Below are 19,513 nucleotides of genomic sequence, written 5' to 3'. Positions count from 1 at the left end.
TAACACCTGGGGAAGGGGGCATTTGTTCTTTCCCCTGAAAGGGTTTTTGAATGGTTACTTCACTAAATGTTTGTAAGGCTTTCCTCATAGCTACAAGTCCTTAACCCACAAGATGTCAGCTGAAGCAATAATTACATTAATCAATTGTAGACAGTCTAAGACAAAAAACAAAGACGTAGAGGCATTTGGAATTAACATGTTGTAAATCACTTCTACACCATTCCTTTGTCAGTGGAATTATCAGGCTTTTCTCCACCCTTTTAGTCATAATTTTCAAAGTGGTTGACACATTTCATTTCACTCAATGCACTGAACCTTAACACAAGAAAACACCAGTTTGTCAAATGCATGTGATTTGAGGATGTGTATCAGTTAATCTTAAGTGGTTGTCACCAACAAAAACAACAATGCTGGTAAAAGCAAAGGGATTCTAGATGAGGAGAAAGGGTCCATACCAGGATATTAACATAGAAACTGTCAAGTCATCAAATGCAGGGCCTAAACTAAGGAAACACCTCTGGTGTAATTCCCCCTGCCTGAAGGCCTCCAAACTTGTCAGGAGTCAGGAAATTCCCCTCTACTCCATTCTGGGATCAGAGGCATTGAAAATTGCAACAGCCTACCAGTTCACAGTTGCTAGTGCCAAATGCTTCAGGAAGCCAGTACAGAAAGCTCCAGCCCAATCCTGTAAAAATTATTATACGTATGCTCAAAAATTGCACACTGTAAGTGCAGGCCTACATTAATGGGACAGGTCGATCTAAGCTATACAATCTGAGTTATGTTAGTAGTGTAGCTGAAATTGATGTAGCTTAGTTCTACTTACTGTGGGGTCCACATCATGCTGGGTTGACAGAAACAACTCTCATCAACTCCCCTTATTCTTTTCATTCCAGTGGAGTGCCAAAGTCAATGGCTGAAACAAAATACAGGACTATGTAGCACTTTAAAGACTAACAAGATGGTTTCAAGTGCTACATAGTCCTGTATTTTGTTTCAGCTACACCAGATTAACACAGCTACATTTCTATCACAAAGTCAATGGGAAAGTGATCAGTGGCTGATTTATCATGTCGATACTGGATGTGATAAATCGACTCCCACTGGATTGATCTGGCCCATAGTGAAGACATGCCTTTAGTATTCCCATGGACTTCCATGAGATTACTCACAGAGCAAAAGGTACAGTATATATTTTTGTCTCTACAGAATGAGTGCCAAAATTCACAATTATGGAATAACTGGCCAGAAGGAAGTTTCTTCCCCACTAAACACCTATGACTTTGGATTGCATAAGGAGTTAAAGCACAAAGGAAGAAAAGCTCAGCTACTTTCTACAGCTGCCTGGTTTCAATTTTGCAAAGTATTTTAGGAAGGCTCCAAATTATTTGCTTTCTGTTGAAAACTGAAGTAACCAACATTAGTTCAAGAGATTCTGCAAAGGTACCTTCCACAGCTCATGCAAGATGGACAAAGCTAAACAAACAAAATAAATTGTATTGCAAGAGTCCAGTGTTTGAAAAATTAGCTTCACATTTTGGATCAATTTTAATCATTATGAACAGAAAGGCATAATATCGATCATTAGGCTCCTGTATGTGCATATTCCTGTGGTTGGGAAGGAGAGAAAGGAGAATAATGGGATGGAGAATACCAAGAAAAAACGGTGAGGAAAACACCTCATTTACTTTTCCATAAAAATCACATAAGTTACCTGACAGTTTCTAGAGGAGTGTGAGTAGCAACACTCTACACTATTTTTTTCCTTCTTTGAAGCTGGGAATGAGTTTTTCTAGAAGTGGTTAGCCTAAAGGGGTTTGGTCCTAAAGAAATATAGTCAAGACTCAGTTGATAAAGATATTTCAGACTATCATCACCATCAACACCTAAGATTATACATTACTCTTAGTTAAAGTGATCTTGTCACTTTCACTGACAACAATTGATCCCATTTTTTAAAAAACCTATTACTTTAATGTAGACACAAGACAGATGAGAGTTTGTATTTTTTTCCAGTTTTTTTTTTATTTGACAATATTTTTGTGAAATAATTTTCACATGATAATCTGTTTTTTTTTTCTTTGTTTTCCCAGTTTTCCACACTGAGAGGGAAAGGAAAATATTTTTAAGATACAGTAAAACTTGGCTGTAAAACTACAAAAATGGCAGACACTCTCAAGATCATGGATAGCACTTGACATTACTTAATTTGTTTCTTGTAAAGAGACAAATTTTAAATAGTATAGTTAAAAAGGACACCTACAAATAGGAGAAAGCTAAAGCTACGCTTAAACGTAACTTTTTAAAGAAGTGTGAAAACGTTAGCCTTGAAGTTCTTAATTTGCCATGGCTGCAAATGATTCCAAGATTTCAATAGTCTGAAGTAACATTTTCTTAATGAGAAACCTTGTTCTATTTACCTGAATAATCGTGTTCTTTAAATAATAATTTCCAGCATTCATTATAGCATTCCATCAGCCTGTTTACCGTGTGGACACAGACCCTAGCAAGACCCCATGTTAACTAATTCACTGCAGAACATTTTAAAAACAAATCTTAGGCCTTTAAAGGGTATGACTGGAGAATAATTTATGACTCTCTCCTTCCTAGCATGCAGCTTTCCATCTCCATCAGAGTTCAATTCATGGAGAATAGGTCCATCACAGGATGGGTAGGGATGGCCTCCTTAGCCTCTGTTAGCCAGAAGCTGGGAATGAGCAACAGGGGATGAATCACCTTATGATTACCTGTTCTGTTCATTTCTTCTTGGGCACTTGGTATTGACTACTGTCGGAAGACAGGATACTAGGTTAGATGGACCGTTGGTCTGATCCACTATGGCTGTTATCTTGGGGAACTGAATTCAAAGAACTGTACACTAAGCTTGGGAAAGGTACTTCAGAGCTGCACCAGTTCACACACATCTACCCTCTTTACTTTAGAATGTTAGTGACTAATAAAATGCATTATAATACATGGCAATTTTGAATCCTGATAACACTGTCAAAACAAAAACAATTTCATCAGAATCTTACAAGGCACCTTTTCTCCCTAAAATTTACTTAACTTCAGCTTTCTATTCTAAACTACTGTTGCATTACAGCTGCTGACAATTTTTGGAAAAAACATCAGGTATTAAAAGGGAACAGGAAAGGGTTATTTTCCTGACACACACTCAATTTCATCTGCAACAGAATCATTTTTGCACTCAATCTTAACAAAAAGCATCCTTACAAATAAACAAGACCTAGAAAACTTCAACCTGGATTAGTAAAATTTTAGGCAAACATTAAGGAAGTGAAAAAGGGACTTTAGAATAGAAATGCTTAAGTAACCTACCTGAAGAAATACAAAACCGTAGCTGTTACTAGCATTCTATGTTATAAAGTAATAAAGTAAACCACACACACACACACACACACACACACACACACTTTGGGGGAGTAGCTGCTTGATTCCTAATATGGGAGCCGTCTCATTCTTAAATTCTGACCCTGTGTGGGATCTGTGAAGATGAAACCTTATGTCCATGCAGCGTGCCCTACAGAAATCAACAGGGCTTTGGGCAGGCATGGGAATTATCTTCCAAGATTGGGCCATTAGTGATCACTAGTTTTAGAATGGTGGAGGAGGAGGAGAGATTTGCAACAAGAGAAAATGTTTCATCCATGTAATACACAAGAGTATCTGTGGGGTAAATGTAACCATCAGGCAGATGAATTTCTGACCTGAACATAGGGGAAAAGACATTAATCAATTTTAATATGCTTTGAATGAGTCCCTTAATGTAAATCTTAGAAATGAAGAAATTAGGTTCTAGATAAAACTCTGCTCTTCCTCAAATAAATTGGACTGTATTAAAATTACAAGTGTGTGTCTCTGGCAAATAGCACATGTGTAAAGTAATCAGAACATGGAAAGTAGCCGATCACACCCCTTCTTCCCTTTAAAATATTTTAGGGAAGTTGTATGGCTTCTTTTATACACCAGATGATCACAATGGTCTCTTCTGGTCTTGGAATCTATGAATGCATTAAATGCAATAAGCATCTACTCTGTTGGGCTGATGGAGCTCATAAAGTTAACTTGACTTTCACTAATCTCAAGTAAGGTCACTGTCAATCTGATCACTACAATATATAAAATTTCCTTCAAAGGCTGTTCTTAAGAGATTTTTGTGGATTTTTTTTAAACAATTCTGTAATTAGATTTTTCAAATATAAAAATATAACCTTTCACCTTTCTTGTGCAGCTAGCTGTGTCAGCTTCAAAACATGTGCCCTATTTTGCAAATATGTCGAGATCTTGAGAGAGATAATTTGACAAGAGCGGACACTGCTTTTGAAAAAGTGATAGCTGCTTACCAGAATTAGTGACAATGCTAGGGAAAAAAAAAATATTGCTTCTTCTTCTCTTTGTTTTATTTTAATAAAACTGCACTCTCAAACCATTTATACTTTTAAATGTGCATTTTATACCTTTAGAATATAGCTTTAAATTCAACATTTCATTCATTCTCAATGATTCCAGAAACAATAAAAAAAGTCTGCCTCTTCTCTCTCAAATCAATACAATCCCTTAAGAGTCTAAGCTTCAAAACATTCACATAAAATATTAGCTTTATATATTTGCAGTAGATAAACTGAACTAGCAAGGCAATCAATCAATTTTCAATTACTTTTGGCATCTTGATAAGATGATAGCACACACACACTAACAATCAACAATAGTCATCTAATAAGTCTGCTAATACCTTAAGGAAGTCAGGAGCCTCTAGAGTAGGTAGATGATTACTGTTAATTAAAATCACAAATATGTATTTCCTTTTCTGTAATAATGATGAACGCATCCTACACACAACCTGAGATGTGTCCACATAAGATAATGTGCTACAATGTCTTTTCCATGTTTTGTATTCATCATCTCATACCAGGAGGAGTTTTGGAAACATTTTTAAAATTTCAGGTGTATTGAGAGCAATAACTTTATTTGGCATATCACAATATTTTGTACCACAATTATTTTCTCAAATATTTTGTACTTACTATGTCAACCTTTTGGGTGATGTTCCCTTGGACATCAAGTAAATAAACCTTGCCATAATGTGTTCCAAGTGCCAGAAACTGTGTTAAGAAAAAAGAGAGAGACTGATTAAATAAACACATTACAGCTTTTAAATAACAACCTATCAGGGAAAGAACTCCAAGATGTTCAGTAGATTATTTTCTTTTAGGTTGCTGTTAAAAATTATTCTATGGATGAAGCTTATTTTGGAGGCAGCTAAAGAATAAAACAGGGCTCGAAACCCATATTATTGTGATCGTGCAAGTTAGCTGTCAGAATGAGTCATGGGGACCCTCATCTACTGACAACTAATGGTGTGTCTGCACTCTGTACATATTGCCTGATAGACTGTGGCAGCAAATTAAAAATGCAGTGTGAAAGCAAGGGTAACACATGCTTCAAAATAAAGCTATGGAAATGATTAAGAAGCTATATACTTTTAATTCTTCTTTTGCCAAACATTAAAAAAAAAAAAGCTACCATTAGCCCCTTATTACACAGAATACCATAACATGGAAAGCTATTTAAAGATATAATGCACTTGATATTATCCTGATTCTTTATTTTCTTAGACACTATGGTATTTCAACATTTAATGATGCATTCACTTTCCCTATTTGATACTATAATAGTCTAATTCTGACAAATTATTTCTCAAAAAACACATATAACAGAACTATACATTTGATAAATGTAAAAATGTAAATGATTTTCAAGACACCCACTGTTAGCTGAATTGCGTGAACTAACCCTAAACAAACACACATAAACTTCAATACTATTTCATATACAGCAGAAGTTTTTTCTTTTTTCCCCCACCCTTTATTTAGCATTACTCAAATGGTCTAGGATCCTAAATTCTCTGTATTTCACTGCATGTGAGCATGCTTCATTGCAACCAATAATGAAATGCTCAAATTTACAAGCACTACTAAGCGTGTCAGTCAAGCAGCACAATCTTTAAAAAATAACCTTACAGAAAGTCAAGGTTTAAAAGGATTTATCAAAATGGAATTGCTTAAAATGAAATTTCAGTTCGGGCACTTAAAATATGAAGCTACATTAAAGAGGAGTCAAAAAAAGGGAAAGAAGGGGTTCATTAGAAATTCATCCCCTGCAATGCCTTTCACTCCTGCAAGGTTGCCTTTTTTCAGGAAGAAAAAAGTCCCCCGGGTAAAAAAATCAATACTGGTTAATAAAACATCAGGTGTGCAGACATAACTAGGTATGACTATTCCACTGCACAGGCCTGCTTGAATGCACCAGGTGCCAGGACGATTAGTCATCCAGTGCAGACAGCAAGCCTGGTGAAAATATGATGCTATGGCATTGAAAGAAAAATAATTCTGGGGAGAAATTAGTATGATTATAAAAGCCAGACTTTGGAACACCCCAAAAAGCCAAATTATTGAAGTTAAAGCATGTGCGTAACAAGACTAATTTCATTTGTGCCAATTCTTTTATATGCTTTTCCTTAACGTGCCCCTGGAGGGGGGTGGGGTGAGATAGCTTACTCTCCACCTTTGCTTTTAGGCCCTGTGTTGTAACAGACCAATTCCCAAAAGACCAATCCCCTAGCTTCTAATATTATTGATCTTCCTCATAAATAGTGTATCCAGTTTGCTAGAAATGCACGAGTGTTTGGATACTTAAAACAGCTTTACTGTTGTATCGCTCTTTGTCACCCTATAATTAAGGTTGATATTCTGGAAATTTCCATATATAAAATTCTATATATCAGTTGGCTTTAGAAATGCACGTAAGACTGAAAAAAGAATCCCAGACCAGGAGTAGTTTCTTTCCAATTTTCAAAATGTTTTATTTTCATTTTTATTAATTAAAAAAAGACACACACAGATTTTCATTCATACAGTTAAAAGCTCTTAAATTTAAAACATCCTAAAATGCACCTCTTGAGCAACCGCAACAGTATTCTAAGTAAACAAGCACACAGTACAAGTCTTAATCTTCAATGTATAATGAAACAACATATGGCAGATACCCTAATGGTAGCTGGTAAGGAACCACTATAAATTAAAACTCCTAAGTGGTAAGAGCTAGGACCACCAAATTTAATATGCAACTTCCTCTTATCATAGCTTAAAGTAGGGTAAGGGTTTGGCGGTCTCAAGACAATGATAAGTGCCTGCAACTCAATAGTTTCTCAAAATGGAAAGGGAGGGGTTTGGTAGGAGGAAGTTATACTGTAGAATGCCCACAGGGGGGAGACGAGGGGCCAGAGATGGGGACCCAGACAGCTATAACCACACTGGGCCAGCAGGGGGCAGAGGTGGACAAAGAGACACCTATCTACTATATACTTAGAGAGTTTGTTTGTCTGTGTGTGTGTGTGTCTCCCTCCCAACCAGGGGACGTGCATCCCTCCCGCAACTGTGCCTCCTGCAGATGCAGCAGCCATGTACAGGCATTTCTCACTTGGCCCCAAGCTGCTACAGTGAGAGAGAGCTGTGAGTTAAGGACCCGAGCAACACCGAATAAAACCTTCGAGTAACATATAAGAAGGTAAATATTTTTTAAAACCCAAACAGTTATTTCATATCCTCATCCAGAAAAAGAAACAGTACCTTTTCATGCACTGTCATGCAGCTGGCTGCATCCTTTTGGAGAATTTCAGTCACTCCATTAGAAAGCCTTTCATACTTCAGCTTGGGTTCTTCTTCACTCTCATCTTCCTGTTATTAAAAGTTTGGGAAAAGGGAAAGATAATTTTTTTAATTAAATTTAAATACTTAGAGATTCCCAAATACTATCACACAGCAACAGCCATAGATGATTCCCTATGATCTCTCAACAACAGCCACTATACATTCCAATTACTTCTACCAGAGTTCTGGATGCAACTAAGTACTGTACGTAAGTAAACTGATCCAGTTAAATTGTAAGAGGCACTTAGTTGATTTGTAACAAGCAGGAGAAATGTATATGGTACTTGGTTAAATAAAGTTATTCATTCCCAATTAAGAAAAAAATAAAGTATGGACATGGCAAAGTTGAAGATAAAAAAATAAAGTATGCAGCTGTAGCCACTTTTAGCTCCGAGTTGAAGCATGCATGGTACAAGAAACTTGAAAACCTTTACAAGATGCTGCACCTCAGTAGGTAGGACAGACACAAAATGCTGTAAATAAAAAAAAATATCTACTAGGAATATGTTACCTGTATAAGACATGCCAATGGGTTTTATGTCCAAACGAACAAAAAGTAGAAGTGTTGCTGCAAAACTGTGCAATAAACAGATCTGAACACAGTACATTTCATGTGTTATCTAGCATGTTTTTAGGACCTCTCAACTGCCCTGTTGTTACCCTTTAAAGAAGCTATATAGTCATCCAATCACCATTCAGGACTGAGTAAGGCACAAAGGGTGTGTCTAGACTACATGCCTCCTTCGACGGAGGCATGTAGATTAGCCAGATCGGAAGAGGGAAATGAAGCCGCGATTAAAATAATCGCGGCTTCATTTAAATTTAAATGGCTGCCCCGATCTGCCGATCAGCTGTTTGTCGGCAGATCGGGGCAGTCTGGACGCGATGCGCCGACAAAGAAGCCTTTCTTCATCGGCACAGGTAAACCTGGTTTCACGAGGCTTACCTGTGCCGATGAAGAAAGGCTTCTTTGTTGGCGCATCGCGTCCAGACTGCCCCGATCTGCCGACAAACAGCTGATCGGCAGATCGGGGCAGCCATTTAAATTTAAATGAAGCCGCGATTATTTTAATCGCGGCTTCATTTCCCTCTTCCGATCTGGCTAATCTACATGCCTCCGTCGAAGGAGGCATGTAGTCTAGACACACCCAAAGTGACACAAAAGGTGAATGGTGGGAAAGAAGGAAAGAAAGAAAGCTAGCTGATCCAGGGGCCTGCTTTAGAAAAGCCGGTAGCATGCCCATGCCAGTTTGTTTACTTAAAGGCTCTGTAGCTATGGATACCTGCAGCTCCCATTGGCTCCAGTTTGTCATGTCCAGCCAAGGAAAGCTGAAACAAGTGGCGTGGTTTAGATCATGAATTCTTAAGGTGCAATACTGTGCATAGGTGTTTATCTATACCAAAATGCCGTACTGTTATAAGAAATATATATATTTCAGACAGATACATTTTATATATTTAATAGCCTCATTTGATACTATAAGTTTCAACACATCCCTCACTATAATGTAATATAGCTACAATACCATCCCCCTATTTTCAATTAGAATGAGAGTACCACTATCAAAAGAAAGAATTTAGTATATACTTACTGGATATAACATTCTTTTTCACTTTTTACCCTAAAATTGATGTGCATCATTGCTGTGCACATCACTTTTTACCCTAAAATTGATGTGCATCATTGCTGTGCACTGTTAAAACAGCTCTGGTGTTCCACCCCACTGATGGGTGAAATGATTCTAATACGGACTTTAAAAAGGGGTGTAGAAGGTTCAATTAATATTCATAAAGCATAATGAGAACTTCAGATAAAATGTGTTATTTTCTCATGTCTAATGAGGATAAAGGCTATAGAACTCCCAATGGAGAAAACAAACAACAACAAAAAACCGACAGCCATATTTTATTTAAGCTTTTCTTGAAGGGCAAAACAAGCTAGTCTTTTTCTGTCTAAAAAATCAGTATGAACACATAATGTATTAAACTACTGAGACGGTTTAAACAAATTATGTCCCATATTATCATGATATATGCTCTTTTCCAGAAAACACAATAGAAATATGAAACTGTGATAGAAATTCAGCATTTCATACCACACAACTTACTGTATACATGCTAGAATAAAAGATTCTTCAAAACAATTGTTAGAGAGTTTTATGGCCATATACAAAAGGAATTAATATAGGGATGTCAACAACCATGACACAGTTGTCTGAAGTGAAATGTCAAAATGTCCTGCAAGGAACAATTTTATTCAGTAAATCCAACATTGAACAAAGTTGTTACCAGTCAGAATGACAATGTCAAATTAGAGTGCTATATAAAAAAAAATAAAAAAGAAGTCAGCTAGGTTACCTGTCCTTCCAAAGTAGTGCTTTTTATTTATATATTTTACAGCAATTAATGCATTATTGTATTTCTTACATCACTACAAAGATTATACTTGAAAGGCATCAGTGATCTGTGTATTTTGACATAAATGTGTAATGTAAAAAATCAAGTCTAACCTCCATAAGATTTCACATTGGTTGCACATATGATATCCAGACTTCAGCAACATGTGGAAAGTTAATTCTAGTCTCTCAAGTAATTTGCATAAAAGCATTCATCCACGGGCCGTTAGAGTTATTGTAAATAAGTTTTGCCTGTCTTATTTGTGAGTGAAAACTAAATTTCTCCTGCATATGCACATACAAAAATATATATATTTTCAAAACTCAGCGCACTGAAGCATTCTGGAAGGCTTCAAGAAAATATAAATAAAATGAAAACTTCAAATATTAGCCACAATGATGTACTCACTTCATGCTTTTCTGACAGGTATCTTTTATATAAAGTAAAAGTCAGGTAAAAGGTGAATTTGAGAAATTTTTGCCTCACTATACAAAGGAAATGAAAGATGATTGGTAAAACAATACAAGTTTACTCTGTTGCTTCAGACTATCACATCACATCACATCCTAAGTAAGAGAGAAAACATCAACACATTTAATGTACCTGAGCTTAACATCTTACAAATATTTTCCAATCAGGAAAAGCTTTTATGGAGCCTGAACTTCTAAAGGTAAACACAAGCCAGCATTAATAAAAAGCAAATCAATAATTTTTGTTAAATTTTAATAATCCTGCAAACCTACAAATAAAACCATCAGCAGCCTGAGTTGAGATGACAGTTAGCTGTGTTTCTATGACAACCTGGTGGAATAGTACATGTCCTGACTTGCAGCAAAGCTAAGATATGAACAGAGTGACATTTACCCCATACAAGAAAACTCAGCTTTCAAAAAAAAAAAAAAAAAAAAAAAAAATCAATTTCTCAACTAACATGGATTTTTACTAAATGTATGGCACTTTTAATTAAAAAGACAAGTCCTTTAAATCATCCTCAGATTCTCAAACGTTTGCAAATAAATTTTATATCACTATTACTTGTACTGCAGCTTAACATGTTTTTCACATTTTTGTTACCTAGAGAACTAATGCTTTGTAACACTTAGTTTGGATGTTTAGTATTTTTCAAACAGCACTTGAAAAGATCCAAAGTTAGACAGTACAAAAATATATGTACTATATAGAAAAAAATTGATGAAGTTCTCTGCAAATGAGATATTTAGGTCTCAGTTTAAGTATAATAAAAAACGCTGGAACAGCCATGCCATAACATAATAAGCTTTGCCCACAGAATATCTGTCACATGAACTATATGCTCTACTGATTAGAGATACTTTAATTGTGTTATGGACAGTGACAAAGAAGTGTCATCCTTCCTGCATGATTTGTCATTATGAGTTTTAAAGCTTACCTAGCATGTTGCAAATAAAGCCTCTTATGGGAATAAGAGATGCTGATTAAGTTTGTCTTTGCTGAATAGCTTCTAATGAAGCTCAACTAGAACAGCGGCGCTTGCGATTCTAGGCTGCGATCCAGCAATGCATTTAAACACATGCCTAACTAAACATGAAACATCCCACTGAAGTGACTACAATCTGACAACACATATGTTTAAAAATACTTAATGAAAGGCTTTGCTGCAACCCATGTTGTTTGGCAGGGTACTTCTGATGAGGGAAAAAAAAAAAAAAAGTATACTTTCACCACCAACTCTCACCAAAACCATCTTTCAGATAACTTCGGATTTCACAAGCAAATAAGAAACTTGTGAAACTTTTGAAATTTTACTAGTTAGCTAAGTAATAAAATAATTTCATACAAAAGATTTCATGCAGTACAATTGATTAATTTTTTTTTTAAAAAAAAGAGGACAACATTGAAAAAAGGAATAAAAGACTCCGGAACTTCTTTACGGATCTTTCCAATAGGATTCTAAAATCCCAGTAAATTAGTTCTCTGGTTAACCTATTACTTGGTTAAATGGGTCCGCATCAGCCAAGCTGCAGTACTCCTGCCCATGGCAGGCAGAGAGACTGCTGCAGCCTACTGGCTAACTGTAACCAGTAAGCTTCACCCAATAAGGGTGATGCTTACCTGTTAACCAGTCACATCTCTACTTTTTAATAGTGAGCACTGTACCACTGAGAAAGAAATTTGAGCTAGCCAGCTGTTCTATTGACAGTGTTTGTGCTTACATTTCTGGCTATACAAGTTTAAAGAGGCACAAAAATTCTAAGTGAAGCCAGTGGAAAATTACCACCTCCAATTATTCTCCCCACTTGTTCTCAGTCTAGCATAAAAGTTCACAGAGCTTCTTATGGTTATGCCGAGTGCATAAAAGATATCCTTTGTGAGCTGGCCCAGAGTAGCTTCACTAGTCACAAGAATTCAACAAATAAAGATAGATTACAAACCTTCCTGGATTACACAGTATCCAAGAAGAATTACTCGCCTTCCTCTCTATATGGAAGCACTAAGTTCATCTAAATTTATCTTAGGCAATCTATTCCTTTTTGGTCAGCTCGAGGTCCCATATCAGGCTATTAGTTTGAATAGTCACCACTATAGATAATTTCTCTATGCTTACTTCAAGAGAAATTATGCATTAAATTTGCATGGGTCTTAGAAAAAAAAATCCCACATCTGATCTGAAAGGAATAAGGAGCTATAATCACATGCACCACTTATAGGAGCAACATTCATAGGAATTTAGATAGCAGCTCTGCAACACTTAATATCTTGCCTTCACCTAGGGGAGATAAGCCTGCAAAACAATATTTTTACCCTGAAACTTTAAATGACTCTTGGCCACTCTTGTGGCAGCAAACTGAGGACTAGACAAAGAATTCTGTGCAATCACCACTACATGTAGGTATCTATCAGACTTGAAAACACCAGAGTACATCTTGATTATACCACTGAGGGAGTCAGTAACAGAAATGAGATAATTCCATTGCTCTCAGTCTAGAAGACCATACTGCATCTCATACTATTAAGGATATTTCTTATGGCGAAAGGTCACAGTGGTCAGTCAGCAAAGGAAGAGGCTCAGCCACAGTCCTGACAAACCCACATATAGAGGCAACAAGACACTGATATGAACTGTGGGTGCTCAGCAATACTGACAGTTGGCAACTGAAGAGTCTATCAGGATCTGTTTCCCACATACATGCCACAGAGTGAGGTAAGGCTGGTACCCATGTCCAAGAACAGAGGAGATTGTGACAAATGGCACTTTTACTCCGACAGAAAGGAATCAGACTGTCAGGGTACTGTACCTGTTCCCGCTTTAGAAATTGGCAGCCGGGCTACTGAATTAAAAAACTGAACCAAACTGACCAGAGGTGAGGGGATCCCACACTTATTTATGTTATTATGTGGCACTTGATTATGCAAAGGTTAAATGTTTATAAAGGGGTTTGGAAACCAACTGCTAGGTATAATGCTATCACAAGTGATCACCTGAAAAGCAGCACTAGGACATGCAACATGATTTTGAGCTTCTCTGCAAGCCAGGGTACACTGACACTTCAAGCTGGAAGTAAGATTTCCAGCACGGGAAGATGCATATTCACTAGCTGCATCACTACGTGTCACCCTTTCATCTTCTGTCCTTTATTAGAATAAAGTTTCTAGATTTTTTTCCTGTCCAAAAGACTGAAGGGCTTTCTCTGCTTATGAAGGATTAAGGTATAGAATCATAGAATAATAGGACTGGAAGGGACCTCGAGAGGTCATCGAGTCCAGCCCCCCGCCCTCAAGGCAGGATCAAGCTCCGTCTACACCATCCCTGACAGATGTCTATCTAACCTGTTCTTAAATATCTCCAGAGAGGGAGATTCCACCACCTCCCTTGGCAATTTATTCCAATATTTGACCACCCTGACAGTTAGGAATTTTTTCCTAATGTCCAATCTAAACCTCCCCTGCTGCACTTTAAGCCCATTACTCCTTGTCCTGTCCTCAGAAACCAAGAGGAACAAATTTTCGCCTTCCTCCTTGTGACACCCTTTTAGATATTTGAAAACCGCTATCATGTCCCCCCTTAATCTTCTTTTTTCCAAACTAAACAAGCCCAGTTCATGAAGCCTGGCTTCATAGGTCATGTTCTCTAGACCTTTAATCATTCTTGTCGCTCTTCTCTGTACCCTTTCCAATTTCTCCACATCTTTCTTGAAATGTGGCGCCCAGAACTGGACACAGTACTCCAGCTGAGGCCTAACTAGTGCAGAATAGAGCGGCAGAATGACTTCACGAGTTTTGCTTACAACACACCTGTTGATACAACCTAGAATCATATTTGCTTTTTTTGCAACAGCATCACACTGTTGACTCATATTCAACTTGTGGTCCACTATGACCCCTAGATCCCTTTCCGCCATGCTCCTTCCTAGACAGTCGCTTCCCATCTTGTATGTATGGAACTGATTGTTCCTTCCTAAGTGGAGCACTTTGCATTTCTCTTTATTAAACCTCATCCTGTTTACCTCTGACCATTTCTCTAACTTGCTAAGGTCATTTTGAATTATGTCCCTATCCTCGATTTATGTCCCTATCCTTGAATTATGTCCCTATCCACGATTAGAATCGTGATATCAATTTTTTTCAGTGCAGTCACAGAAATATTCCTATAATATTCATCAATGGAAAAAAAAGGATGTTGGTCAGGAAAAATAGACATTTAGTGGCCTTTCACATTCAGAACCTTAATTTGCTGGACTGGCAAACAACAAACTAGAAAAAGCTCTAAATCAAGCTATTCAATTAGGGTACGTCTAAACTACATCCCTCTATCAAAAGAGGGATGCAAATTAGACATCTCAAAATTGCAAATGAAGCCGAGATTTGAATTTCCCATGCTTCATTTGCATAATCGCATCACGGTGTTTTCAAAAAATGCTGTTTCGAAAGTGAAACCGCAGTCTAGACGCAGTTCTTTGGAAAAGAAAAGCCTTTTTCAAAAGATCCTGTACTCCTCAAAAAATGTGGTTTACAGGATCTTTCAAAAAAGGCTTTTCTTTTCGAAATAACAGCATCTAGACCACGGTTTCACTTTCGAAATAGCATTTTTCGAAAAAACGCCGTGATGCGATTATGCAAATAAAGCACAGAAAAGTCAAGCACAGAAATCCCAGCTTCATTTACAATTTTGATATGTCTAATTTTCATTCCTCTTTCGAAAGAGGGATGTAGTCTAGACATAGCCTCACTCACCCAGTAGAAGTGAAAATGTTGAGAGGTAGTGGGGGGCCAGCCTATAGATACATTGGGGAGTAACCCTGATATGGGACTATGCAAAACCCATTCACACTGGTAAACGTCTTTCAAAACAAAAAGAAATAAATCCTTCTGCTCAAAAGTGGGGGCGAAGAGGAAAAAAAAAGATACTGCTGAGAACTGTTAAAAAAAAAAATCCGGGAAAGAATGAATGGATAATTTAAGGGATTAGCAAGAGATACAGCAACTTTCATCTGAGGCCTCACTACAAATTGAGATCAGGCTGATGCTGGCAAAAAATTACCACCATCTAATGGTTGTTGGGAGACTTACCAAAATGAATTTGTGGTATCAGACCAGCACCTAGCGGACAGAGGGCTACCTCACAGAATAACTCCACAACAACTAACAATCTGGATTGCAACTCCAGCAAAGATACAAAGGAGTGAGTGTACCTGAAGAGTAAGCCACCCTCTTAACAGAAAAAGGGATTATTTAGGCAAGAGTTGAGTATCAATGATAAGATTGTGTTATACCGACTCGATAGGCAAAGAAAGGACAGCTTTCTCTCTCTCCAGTGCTGACAACATAGCACTTTTTTCCATGATGACTAATCTAGTTAAAAATGAATTTGAAAAAAAAATTAAAAACCCTTGCATTAATATGGTTATACAATAGAATGGAGGGACTCAGACTGAGGTTACCAATCCATGAAGTCACGCTTATTTTATGCTGCCAAAATACTGATCTTTATAAGTTTTATGGTGAAAAATACCCTGCTTTTCTGAGTGAGGAAATTAAGTGAATAACCACCTGTGCAAAGGCAGTATAATTCTTCATAAGCTAAATTACCAAAAACATGCCAATCTTTGGCAAATATGGATTAGGCTGTCAGGAAAATTGGTGTGAGAAATCTTTTCTTCTGATGTGTTTTCTGCTGTGGATTTATTTAATCTTTTGGCTTCTTTGGGAAAATGCAGGTATACTAAAGCAAGGAATTAGTGTGATATGGCTGCCTATGAATAAATATTAAAATATTTCATCCTTGGAATGTAACCAATATAGAGATGAAAGTAAAAAGCACGCATTTTTATTTCTTTTCAGGACTGCTATGGTACGAAGAAAGTCTCACACACTGTGTGGAACACCAATTCCAGACTCACGCCTACAAGTGTGGATATAGACCAGAAGCAAAATTAAAATATAGAAGACATACTACACATGAACAATCTTCATAAGTAACATGTGAAAAATATAATCCATAATAGTATTTGATTACACTTCAACTGTATTTGTTTTTTTCCACTCGAAGTTTGGGTACACCAACCTACTGGGAATCATAAAACCACTTGAACCTCAGAGTATCTCTACACTTGCCCCCTAGTTCAAACTAGGGAGGCAAATAAAGCATACCGAAGTTGCTAATGAAGCACATTGTACATGAGTTTACTAGACATAGGAAAATGAAGCGGCGATTTAAATCATTTCACAAGGCATAATGGAGCGATCGACAAAGGCTTCCCTTGTCGACCGCGGCGTGTCCAGACTGCCCCGCTGTTCCACCAAACAGCTGATTGGCACAGCACAGCAGCCATTTTTATGTAAATGAAGCAGCAATTATTTAAATCACCGCTTCATTTTCCTAGGTCTAGTAAACTCATCTACATGGCTCCGTCAACGGAGCCATGTAGTCTAGACATACCCTTAATTACTTAAGAGCAACATAAGTGAGTTTGTTGTACAGGTTCCCAAAAATACAAGTTTCAACAGGGAAGGAAAAGCCTGAAGACAATTCAAATCTGTACGAAAACTACACTTTCTACTTGCATGTCCCTTTGCTGAGTAAGGAACTTGAGCAGAACCATTCGTTTCCCTTATGAACATTATTTGGGCACTAACTGTAGCCATCTTGTGATCTACTGCATACAAATACCCTACCACGCAATTTTAGAAACAGTAGTTTTTGAAGTTTCTTTTATCAACAACTCACTGAAATGTGAAACTGGTTAGGAAATTATTGAAAAAGAAAATTCAGTGTTGCTCCATCCACATCAATGAATTAGTATTTTGGGGAGGCCACATCTGCACACACTGTTGACACAGTAGCTTTTCAATTGCATTTAATTTATGTAACATGCAAGGCAGTATTTTTGCTTTTTATATATTCCACAACACACAGACAGGCAAACTGGCACTTCTGTTTAATATTAATAGCTCATTAAGCGAAGTATCTAATTTTCACACAAGAACAGCAGATATTAGAAGAATATAGCAGTAAAACCACTAACCCATTTTTCTTGGAAGTCAATCCTATAATGTTGCATATTATAATCTTAGTCACTAGTCATTGCAAACTTGTTTTTAAAATTAATGTACGAAAAGATTCCATTTAAACTTCAATACATTATTTACAACGCTCATCCCACTGACTCAAATTGATAAATTATTTGCATGATACATTTTCTCATTAACAGAGGGTTTTTTTATTGCATAACTTCCCTTTCTCTGCACCCTATTTAGAAGGATGGTTTCACTTCACATGTATGCAGGGAGAAGCGAGCTCTCTGGCTAGTGAGCATGTGAAAAAGAAAAGATATATAAAACTTTTAAAGAAGTTCATGTGCAGTACTTTTTTCATTTTTAGATCTCAAAGCACTGGGGGAGGAAAAAACAACAAACTAATATAGCCCCCTTTTACAGATGGAGTAGGAGAGGTGTGGAGGGTTGAAGTGGATTGCCAAAGAGGACATAGTAAATTTTCAGAAAGAAATACACAAAGTGGCAAAGATACATTCAAGAGCTGATGTAGTTTCTGAATCTAATTTTAATTCTTTTTTTTTGTCATTTTTTGTCTGTGCTTTGATGCTATGTATTAAAAGGCAGATGGGGAACACAGCAGGGTTAGGAAACCTTAAAAAAAAATACTGTGTTTACTTGAAACATTTGTAAATAGGTCCAGATCAGTTCACCGTAATCTAGGATACTGAAGAGTTGAGAACGGAGGTACATTAACAGCCCTCACTAGCTGCCCATATTCTGAGTTTAAGCAGAGATGTGAATGGTTAACTGGTGGGGGCTAGAACAGCCCCCATACACGGTGGGCCTGGCCCAGTGCACAAGCTGGGGTGCTCCAGCCCAGCCAAAGCAGTCTCCGCCCAGGTGCACCATAGGCAGTGGTGCTCCAGCCCAGTTGGAACAGCCCCGGCCCACAGCAAGGGGCTGTTCATCCTCCCCTCCCCTATTTAATTGATTAACCGATTAACTAATTAAACAGGAATTTAATTTGCACAGGATTTGTATGCACAGAACACAAAGCTTTATCAAAAGACAGGACTATGCAGCACTTTAAAGACTAACAAGACGGTTTATTAGGTGATGAGCTTTTGTGGGCCAGACCCACTTCCTCAGATCAATTTGTGGAAGAAAATTGGCATGACCCTATATACCAAAGTGATACAATCGAAAAAAAGTGAACACATAAAATTGACAAATCAGGTTTTAGAACAGATGGGAGGTGAGGGGGGAAGGTTAGTGTCTGTGAGGTAATGATATTAGGGGGTGATAATTGGGGAAGCTATCTTGTAATGGGTGAGATAATTAGCATCTTTGTTAAGACACATACATAAAGTGTCAAATTTAAGCATGAATGACAGTTCTGAGGCTTCTCTTTGAAATCTGGAGTTAAAATCTCTGACGCAACATGCGTGTTTTAAGGTCTTTGAGAGAATGGTCAGTCTGGTTAAAATGGCAAGCAACAGTTTTCTCTCTGTGAACAAGCCTGATGTCTGTTTTATATGCATTGATTCTTTGGCAAAGTGTCTGAGAAGTTTGTCTAATATACATAGCAGATGGACACTTCAGGCACACGATGGCATAAATTATATTTCTGGATGAACAGGAATATGTGTTCTTGATCTTGTAACTGGCATGCTTAGGTCCAATAATGGTGTTGGCAGAGTAAATATGAGGACACAGCTGGCACTGGGGTTTGTTGCAAGGGAAAGTTCCAGGGTTGGTATTAGTGTGGTATGTCCTGTGGTTGTTGGTAAGAATCATCCTGAGGTTAGGTGGTTGTCTATAGCAGACTATGGGTCTGTCTCCCAGAGCCTCTCGGAGGATAATATCCTGTTCCAGTATAGGTTGTAGTTTATTGATAATGCGTTGGACGGGTT

The 19,513-nt window shown here is 37.4% G+C and overlaps 1 protein-coding gene across 3 annotated transcripts in view; it reads right to left on the bottom strand.

Moving 5' to 3' along the window:
• The window catches only part of VPS41 (VPS41 subunit of HOPS complex), a 151,899-nt gene that overhangs the window by 113,090 nt on the left and 19,296 nt on the right, over positions 1 to 19,513 (bottom strand). For 2 of the 3 annotated variants that reach the window (XM_025185171.2, XM_075921736.1), the window contains exons 3-5: positions 8,159 to 8,203; positions 7,650 to 7,757; positions 5,046 to 5,123 (exon numbers count right to left, since the gene is read on the bottom strand). In XM_025185171.2, the coding sequence (XP_025040956.1) occupies positions 5,046 to 5,123; positions 7,650 to 7,757; positions 8,159 to 8,203 (231 nt within the window). The remainder of the gene's footprint in view (positions 1 to 5,045; positions 5,124 to 7,649; positions 7,758 to 8,158; positions 8,204 to 19,513) is intronic. The other variant, XM_006124074.4, reaches the window with a different exon arrangement.

This window comes from Pelodiscus sinensis, chromosome 2 (genome assembly GCF_049634645.1).
Source record: "Pelodiscus sinensis isolate JC-2024 chromosome 2, ASM4963464v1, whole genome shotgun sequence".
NCBI lineage: Eukaryota > Metazoa > Chordata > Testudines > Trionychidae > Pelodiscus > Pelodiscus sinensis.
This window is presented reverse-complemented; position numbering and strand designations above follow the sequence as displayed.